The 9,710-nt window shown below is 56.2% G+C and overlaps 1 protein-coding gene across 1 annotated transcript in view; it reads right to left on the reverse strand.

Moving 5' to 3' along the window:
- Positions 1-442: 442 nt before the first annotated feature.
- IGSF9B (immunoglobulin superfamily member 9B) overlaps positions 443-9,710 on the reverse strand; it is a 31,090-nt gene continuing 21,822 nt past the window's right edge. Inside the window, exons 19-20 of the mRNA XM_026863574.1 lie at positions 1,195-1,316; positions 443-772 (exon numbers count right to left, since the gene is read on the reverse strand). Coding sequence (XP_026719375.1) covers positions 549-772; positions 1,195-1,316 — 346 coding nt within the window. The 3' untranslated portion in view covers positions 443-548. The remainder of the gene's footprint in view (positions 773-1,194; positions 1,317-9,710) is intronic.

The raw sequence follows: 9,710 nt of genomic DNA on the forward strand, positions 1-9,710 counted from the left end.
TCTGGGAAGGGGGAGGCAGAGAGATTTTCACAATTACAGCTTTCCTGGGATGATTTGGTCATGTTTTTATCATAATCAAATTCATGGGATTACCAGTTCCCGTCTGGGTTGTTAGTTTCTTGTCAATTAATTACACCCTGTGTCATTTAATTTCTTCCGGCGATTGAGGGCCAGCTGCTCAATTCCACACTTTCTCCCTAAACGCGCGCTGCAGAAGCAGACGTTAAAAGCTCCGTCTATGCCTTTTAAGCCTAGAGATCTTTTCCGAAACTGAGGTGCAATGTCCCCCCACACACCCCTTCCCACCCCGCCAAAGCCGTCCAGGGTGAGGGGAGAAGCGGATCCGAGGAGCGCCCAGCTCCAGGCATCCTCCCTGTCCCCCCAACCTGCCCCCAGGGTCCCCCCAGCTCGTCCCCGAATCCCCTCGGGCAGAGGTGGCAGCGTAAGGGTGTCCCCCTCCCCGTCTCTCCCATTCCCTCCGTCTGCCGGCGGCACGATTTCGGCTCCCTCCACCCCCTCCTGTTTAACCTTCTCGGGCGGGCGTTAGGCTAAAGCAATGTGGCGTGCCCGCTGGTGTCATCGTGGTCCACGCTGTTGAGAATGGCTGTCTGGTCTTCGGGGAGCTGCCGGTGGCAGAGGTCGTCCTTCAGCGCCGAGAGGCGGGCGAAGGGGTCCTGACGAGGGTGTCTCTTCTTTTTGCGGAGGCAGACAGCTTCGTCAGGCCACAGTACCTGAGAGCTGGGAAGTTGCTGAACCTGGGAGGCAGAGCCGTCTGCAGGGAGGGGGGGAAAGAAGGCAGATGGGACCAGAGCCGGCAGCTACCAGCAGCGCTGGCAGCAGGCAGAGCGCTCTGCGTGCCGTGAAAGGGAGGTTACGGCGAGCTCGGCCCCAAACCCGGCCGCTTGGGGAGAAGGGAACACGCTGGGCATCAGGGAAAATTAAACTAATGCTCAGAAATAAAATCCAAACCAGACTGCTAGAGGAGACGCATGGGAGGGGAACTGGGTTTAAAGGAGGGGAGGGACAGTCTGCGGGCAAGGAGCCATCCCTTCGGGGGGCAGGGGGTGAGGGCAGCATCCAGGCACGGGCTTGGAGACCCCCCCTCAGCGCTGGAGCGGGCAGTAACCTGCCCAAGCTCTGCCCACGGAGGAACAGAGGGGATGCTCTTGGGCACCGTGGGGTCCTCGCACTCACTGGATTGTTTTCTGGATTTCGAGGAGCCCTTGGATGACTTTTTGGGCTTCTTTATCCGCTGGTATTTCAGAGCTTCGAGCCTCTCAGGTGCAGCAGCGTCCCCGGACGGAGATGGATGTTTTCTAGGAAGGAAAAGCAGACAGGCGCCGTCAGGGCTCTCGGCCACGCTCGGGCCTCCGGATGTCCCCAGTGGGGGATCGGTCGACCCCAACCAGCTCTGCCATGGAAAAGGAAAAAGTGAGAAACCCGGGGCTGCGGGAGCGGGGCCAGCCAGGTGCGCTGGAGGAAGCGAGGCGCCCGCACGTGCCGCTCTGCAGGGTCCCCGCCATCCCCCTGCGTCTCCTCCACACTGCCGGGCGGTGCCGCGAGCCCGGCTGGTCCAACGCCCGGCCCAACGCCCGGCCCCCCGCAAGAGAGCCGCCGGCACCCCAGCTCACCTGCCTGCCATGCCAGCTCCGCTAAACAACAACAACAACAACAACAAAAAAAAAGGACGGGGCAGATCCTATGTCCGATAAGGCATTTTTGGGAAGTGGTGGGAAACCCCCTTGGGATGGAGAGAGAGGAAGAGACAGGCAGAAGCGGCACGGCAGCATCGAGACCATGAGCCACCCAGGGTGGACAACACCGGCGCCACAAACAGCAGAGAGGCAGGATCCTACCGGCCCTGCTCCCACGGCCAAAAAAAACAGGGGCCACACGACAGACAGGGACACGAAGGGCACAGGCCGACACAGCCGGGAGCGGTACCTCGCTCCCAGGTCCCTGCTATAAGCGACAACAGAAACGCAACAGCATGGGAGCGTCTAACTCCTTAACACCAAGGGGCTGGGAGCTGGGTTCTCTTGACCTGCAGGACAGGACGTTAAAACGAAAACACTGACAAGGTTTCGTTGTGGGGGACAAGGAGGGGATTTGCAAAGGGGTGTTTCCCGCAGGAGAGGCAGCAGTTCTAAGTTCTCCAGTCTTAGCCCGAGTAATTCTTCTACAGGAATCAGCTCAAGGTTAAGTGGTCTCCCCTTTGCAAAGGGAGTTATTTTGCTCTATTTTTTTCACTGTACCCGTTTTTCCCCATCCAAGGATTGGACGGTATGACTGCTGTGGAAAGCAGGGCAGTAGAGGAAAACTCCTCCTTAGGAGAGCGGTCGGCCCGGCTCATCTATCACACATCACAGCATCCCCCCCTCTTGCTGCTTTCCCATTTCCTTCCCCCTCTCCATTTCACTTTCACGTCCCTCCAAGTTGCACCAACACCTAATGCCGCAGGAGAAGTCCGAGTTAAGGCAGCAGAGGCCACAGGTAATGACCCGAGATCAACGGAGTCACCACAGAGCAACCCACCCGTGGGGTGCCAGAGATGACAGGGGAAGCATCCACAAAGTGCCTTCCATTGCAAGAAAGCCAACACTCAAAGCCAGGCTCCAGAGAGAAAAGCCTGGTGATTTAAAACCAACGTGCCTCTAACAAGCCTGTCCTGCCCTTCAAGAGGAGGTGACACTCCTCTGCTCTCACAACTCGGGTCACCGGAGGTCAGCCACCAAACCTTTTCAAACCAGCCACGCGGAGGCCAGTGTCGATGGCGACTCCTGCATTGTCCGGCAGCTGTGACCGGGGCAGGGAGCAGCAAACCCCGCGAGCCACGGGCTCTTCACAAGGCAGGTAGAAGAGTCCCCTCGAGACTGACTGCAAGGGGGCAGCCTCAGCGCATTCAGACTCCTGTTTTGTCACCAAAAATCCGTGGCTGAACTCACCCACCCCGTTCCCGGTCTGTCAGTAAGGTGCGACCCACCCGGCGCCGGGTGCGGGGGCAGCGGGCGAGCACGGGGGCTCAAGGGCAGAGCCCCAGTGCACGGGGGCTGCGGTACCATGGCACGTCGCCCAGCGGTGGGTTTGGGAGCTTCTCACCTCCTTTGGGCTTCAGGTGGAGCCTCTCCAGCACCAAAGACACCCCGCAAGCTTTCCTCTTCGAGCCCACGCAGGCCACTGCTGCAGAGAGCACGGCGGGACAGCAACGCTTTACGCCTGAGATCCCAAGAGGCTGCCAGAGTGGTGATACTTCAGCTGGAGTGGAGCAGGCGAAGAGCTCGCAAGGGATTTTTTTCCCCGTGGGGAGCAGACGGGTTTGTTTTTGAAGATGCGTGTGATTGCAAAGCTTCTCAGTTCTGCTAGCAGCGTTGGAGAGCATCAAGAAAAGCGCGGTGTGAATTGATGAAGCAGCTGGGACACAGCAGATGCAACAGAAACCCAAACACTGGGTATGGAAAAAGCCCCTTTTCATATTTCCCATCGCAACAGAGACACTGAGGCGTGGATGCTCCTGGAGAGGCTCTGTTCCAGCTCCCAGCAGAGCAGCACATCAGCTGAAGATGAAGCAACTCATTAGACAAGCTGATAGTCCCGCTGGCAGGATCCAAGCGAGAGTTTTCCCTCGTAGGAAAGATGATGTATACGAGCCCATACAGTTGCTTAAACGCCTTTTCCCAGTGCAACCAGCTTCTCGTGAGAGGGGCTGCCTGCGAGCAGCAGCCCCCAGCTCTGTCAGGGCACCACCTGCCAGCTCAGAGTGACCCAAAGGGCCAACAGCTGGGACTTCCCTCTGAATTCCTCCCTGCGTGGTCAATAACAGGCTTCTCCCACTTATATCCACCATCCTATGATGTGCACAATAGTTACGTTCATGCAGGTGTTTGGCTACCAGTGACCTCGACCACTCCAGCCCCAGTCCACCTCCCGTGGAGCTCAGGTGTGCCAAGCCCTGGACACCGCCGAGCTTGGTGATCCTGCCACCATCCTGCCCTGTTCCCAGCACCCAGACAACGTCACTAAGATTATTAAAGCTCAGATTGTAAAAGGCTCTTACTCTTACTCTTTCCATTCTTTTTGCCTTCTAAGAAGATGCTACTATGGCATGTTGACAAAATTAGACAGATTTACACAAGGGATTATGAGGAAATTGCCTGAAGCTCATTTCCACTCGTTCTCCATAATTGGACTTGTATTTATACACACAAACATAAACAGTGAGCGCACGGAACCCATGTGTCACCATAAATACTGTCTGACCTCTGGCAAGGAAGAGATAAAGAAGGACAAAACGATGCCGCTCACCAGCCAAATTTTATCTGCTCTACCCACCCTTTATTTCTTCAAAGGACTCCGATTCATTCAAATTAATTTTCATTTTAAGCTCAGCCAAAAGCCTCCTCCTGCCCCCAGTTAGCATTTTGGGCAGCTGCCCATGCACGAGAGCTATCTTGAACACCAGAAGACGAAAGGTTCACAGAGGCAGACGAACTTCTAGAGACTTCAGCGTAGAGCCGAGCAAAGAAGCTTCAAGAAGCATATGTGAATTCCTTACACAAGCCTTCTGCGAGGCACCACAAACACCCAGAGCAGCAGTTTTCCTTAAGTCTTCAAAGAACGACCCTTCCGAACGAGCAAGAGTCCGAACTGCTTGGACAGAGAGGAACTGGAGAGGCTGCGAAATATGGAGGGATCTCAAAAGAGCCCCAGGACAGGAGCAGGTAGCTGGGGCAGAAGACCTGTCCAACCCAACACACACCTTGGCTGCTCTTCTTCAAACTTCTTTCCACATAGGAAGCAAAGATGCAAGGGAGAAGGCCCATGAAAGCATCACCAACCTCTCCTACCCAAAAGAAGGAACCAATATAGAGGAAGGGTCCAGGAGATTCAAGGGCACAATACACGTATTTCACCTCGTGGAGGTCTCAATAAACATTCCCTGTCTCCTCCTCTCCTTGAGTCAAGACACTGACATTCAGAAATAGTTTGGACATGTTAGAACACCCACTTGGACCAGAGCCCATCATGTCTCAGCCACCGCTTCCTTCAACCCTCCATCCTTCTCAGACGAAGAGCTCAATTCGCCTACACAAGGCTCCGTCTCAAGCTCAAGTCCCATGTGATCCCACGAGATGTCCTGCAAGTCGGAATGCCCCCTCTGCTCTGAGGCAGCGCTGGCTGCTGCCTCCATCCCGGAATGCCACTGCGCATCGCTTGCGATCCTTCAGCGCGAGGGGGGTGCTAGAGAAACACAGCGGTGACGGCCCCCGGCCCCAAAGCTGCTGCTGCTGCCAAGGCACCGCAATGAGGGAGGAAGGGGCTGGTCACAGCGGGGGGCACACCGGAGAAGGGGGTCCCCTCTCCAGGTCTGCAGACACCACAACTCACCTACACAACGGACTTCACCATGCTGACGGAAGAGGAGCGGGGAGGAGAGAGGGCAAGGGAAAAGGGGCCGGACTGGAGAGGAAGATAAATGAAAAACAGGAGTGAGAAAAATATAGAAGTAAATTAAAGAGACTGAAAAGAAAAAAAAAATAATAATAATTAAGAAAGAAAAGAAAAACGCACTCAGACAAGCGGACTCACAACTTCTCCAAGCGGGAGGAGGCATGAAACACATGCAGAGGATCAGCACATGGACAGTCTTTAAAGGGGAACCTGTTTTCTTTCAAGCGGGGAGCGAGGGGTGCTCCTCCTCCTCCCGCACGCCCGGCGCCGACGTCCCTTCATCACTCAACGCTACGCCGCGGCCGAGCCCTCAAACTCTCGGTGTCGGCAGCGCTGCCCTGGCAAGGGGGGAGCCGGGGGGGCCGCCCGGGGCAGGCTGCAGTGCCGAGGGGCATGGGAGCTTGGTGCCTTGTCTGTGGTTTTTGGGTTTCCCTCTGCAGGGAGACAACAGCCCCCTCTTCCCCGTTAGGAGATGTATCGCTGCGCGCTGCATCCAGAGAGAAGAAAACGGGAAACCTGCTCGTGCCGGCTCAGTAAGGGCATTATTTATCCCTGCCCACAGGTAAAAACTACCTGACTTTCACCCAGGGAAAGCCACCGTGCTGCAGCCACCACACCGAGCCCACAAACTGCCTCTCCCTCGCCTCCTCTCAGCTTTTATTACTGCAGTACAGAAATCTGGCTGGTCTGGTATAAAATCCCTGTGCTCCGCATGCACTGACAATTTTATGACCCCAAATCATCAAGAAATTACTTGGCTGGGCTCTTTACAGGATTCCTCGCTTATTAAAGTGAGATTTATTCTTCTGGCTTCCCCTTTTTGGGGATAATGACTCTGGTGTTGCTCCTGTGACTCCAACCCCTGGCAGCATCTCAGCGTAGGACGCACGGCTGCTCCTCAGCAAGTGTCCTGCTGGGAAACGGGACCCTGCTCCTGAAACCCCGTCAGCCCGCAGCACCCAGCACAGGAGTCAGCCAGGATCTATACAAGGGCCACACCGAACTCAGACATGAGTCTGGACTCACCTCTGCTGCGCTAAAGCCATGTTCACTCGTGTCCCTAACGCTCCTGGAGCGGGGAAGCACCAGAGAAAAAGAATAAACAGTCACGGCCTCACTGAGGGCTTCCCTCTTTCTCGAGAAGTCTGGCACAGCCCAGATCTCACCAAGGCTCAGTGCCAGCTTTGCTCCTCATGGGACACCCTGCTCTGGGACCAGCAGGGGAAAACAGAAGCAGGAAGCCAAGGATTCAAGAGCTTTGGAGGCTGCAAGGCTCAAATTGGAGAGGTTTTGCCATGCCAAGAGGGTGGCGCCTCCACGGAGCACACACCCTGTACCAGCCCCCATTGTTGTGACCCAACACTCCTTCCCTCACCTCTTCTGCTCTCCCCACCCCAGGACAACCCTCCAGGTCAGCTGGAGGAATTCCCCTCTCCCAGGAACACCCACCTGATTTCTCTAAGCATCTCATCTCTCCCTCATGAGGCTCTTTTGTGGCCCAACAAGGCTCCTCAGGCTGTTGGGAGAGCGTTAGCCAAAACCTTGACTCTTCCTATCCAAGGCAGCAAAGCTTAACTTTTTTTAAGACCTGTCCTAAGGAAGCTTGGGCATAGCCAGGCTCTAGAAATGGTCCCATCTGCAATCCCACCTCTCCTTTCGTAACCAGCCTGGCTGAGAGCCAAATGGGTCAGCCCTCCCAATCCCTGGGATCAGGAATGACTATTATCCCATCTGGCTTTAGCCATTTTAGTGAAATTCTCTGCTTCTGAGGTCTGAAAAAACATCTCTCAATTACTCCGTCCCAGTTCCAGGGATGCCCATGGCTATTCTAGGAAACTGGCCCCACAAAGGCAGCCTGAGAAGTATTTTCTTGGGAGAGTCTTTCAAGATCTGCTTAGGGCTGTTTAATTACAGCTGGGTCAGAAGTTGTCTTAAAAGATTTCTCCAAGGAGTTTTTCAGAGGAGAAGGGCTTTTACTGTGACTGCACTTGTGACGGGAACAATAAAACACCTCCCCGGCAGCCTGAAACTGTAGTTATGCTGCTGCCAACTGTACAGCCCACCCTGAAAGACTTTTCCCATTTTCCACGATTGAGGAGACTTAGGAAAAAGAAAACAGATCCAGGAACTGACGGGAACAAAATTCTCCATGTCCTGGACTGCAGCTAAGGACTGATTTTTGGAGCCCCACTCCGAGAGCACTGTCTGTGCCCGGTTGCTCTGGACGTGGCTGTTTTACCTGGCTGCAGGGGGCGGCCATGAGCTCCTCCTGGTTTGGATCATCCAGGACAACCCCACCTCGACACACTCCTCCCTACCACCGCATGACCCTCTTGCCAGACATTGCCACCCCCAAGAAAGGAAGAGTGGCCACGGGGGAGACAGCAGCTTGGCTCATCCCAAACCCCAACACGTAGACACGGCTGCCACCACCGGGCCCTCCAGCCCCGCCGCCTCCCTGAAGGCAGGGGAGCAGTGACATGCTGCTGGGAGAGGAAACCCAAAAGCCACAGAGACTGTGCGTCCAGAGGTGTTTCCTAGTGTTTTCGGATTCCTTATTCCCCTTTAAAGGAAGAGATGGTATTGGAAAAGCCCCTTCCGTGTCCCCTCTCATGCCCCGCTCCCGGCCACCCTCCACAGCACCCACACCATCCTTTCGGACATGGATCACCCTTACCTATTGAGCTGAGGAGAAGCTTGTCTCGACAACACTGCCCAGATAGCTGAGATTAATCAAAAACAAAGCAGTTATCAACACCCGCAAGGAGCCGAGCTCCGCAACACATCAGCACGTCAACAACTCCAAAGGAAAAGGAGGGAAAGAAACCAAACCGAAACACAAACGAAACGAGGCTGGAGAAGAAAGGGGGAAAGAAACAGAAGAGAAAGGAAAAGAAGAAACGAAAACAATAATCAACAAAGCGAATGGATACACTGCGTAAAAGCACGGACAACGGTGCTGCTCTAACACGGATCTGTCCTGGAGCTGGGTCTCCTTGGGGTGCCCTGGCTAGGAGACGTGGACCTACGGCTACAGGTTTAATTGCATCGCTCCGTAGCTGTGTTTTCCAGAGGCACACAGAAGTCGCTTCAGGCTCGTTCAGCTCCTCTCCCTCCCCATCCTCTCCCCTGAGCCCTCCTTCCTTCCTTCCCCCTGCGCACCCCAGCCGGGCCGGGCCGGAGGGGTTTCCTAAGGCCATAACGCTTCCAGGTACCAGAGGGCGGGAGTGAAATGCGGAGGGCGCTGCGGGGGTGAAACGCTGCCTCCCCCCTCCCCGAAACACACGCCTCTTCTCCGTACGCCTCCGACCGCGCCGGCTCTGCGGGGCTGGGTGCTCCGGCCCCCCAACTCCTCTCTGCCACAAGCCGGAGGAGCGGCGGTTCGACCCCGCCAGACAACAAGCCGAAATGAAGCGAGACGAGAGGATGGGACGAAAGCACGGCTACGGGGTCTAAGGTGCTGTGAAAGACGGAGGGAAAGAGGAGAAATACAGAGAGAAAGAGAGGAGAGAGGAGAGAGACGCTTTTTGCCTGGAGCAACCCTGGTACCTGGAAAACCAGCCGCTACTGTCTAGTGCAGCCACATCCCTCTTTAGGGCAGGATCTGAGCGTGCCGGCAGCCTCCCGATCTCCGCTGGGGTTAGTTTATTTTTATTTTTCCTCCTCTCCTGACATGCTGCTGGTGTGGCTAAGTCCTTGATCTCTCCCTGCCCGCGTCCTGGGGCTGCAGCATCCCTTTTGCAGGTGGGGCGGTGACCGTGATAGCTGTTTCTCTCATGCATTAAAGCTCTCTAGACTCCGCGGGAAGGAAGAGGAGGAAGACAGAGGCGCGGCGGCGGCCGCCCTAACGTTCGAAGAAAGCCAAGAGCCAGTAGCTAGAAGAGGAAACAACCGCCGGTGACACCAGGACACTTACCTAAGCGAGCCGGGAGCCAGGTCTTTGCACGCCTGGTAGACGGCCCGTAGCCCGAGTCACGGCGCTCCCGGCTTCCCAAGGGAGCGGCCGGGAAGGAGGCAAGCGCGCCGCCGGCACCGGGAAGGTCGCCTGCCTAAATCCCAGCTCTCTCGGGCAGCGGCCATGCAACCCGCGCCCGCGGCACCAGCCTCTTCCCTAGCAAAGCCCGCGGGACGCCGTCTCCAAAAGGGATGCTGCAGCACGCCCAGAGAGACCCTACGAGTTGGGATGGCGATGGCGGGGAGGGAGTCAGAGGGAGCAGGTGAGGCAGGGTGGGGGAAGCCGGGAGGGGGGGCCGGGGTTGGGG

This window comes from Athene cunicularia, assembly GCF_003259725.1.
Source record: "Athene cunicularia isolate RWA chromosome 24 unlocalized genomic scaffold, athCun1 chr24_part1, whole genome shotgun sequence".
NCBI classification, from domain to species: domain Eukaryota; kingdom Metazoa; phylum Chordata; class Aves; order Strigiformes; family Strigidae; genus Athene; species Athene cunicularia.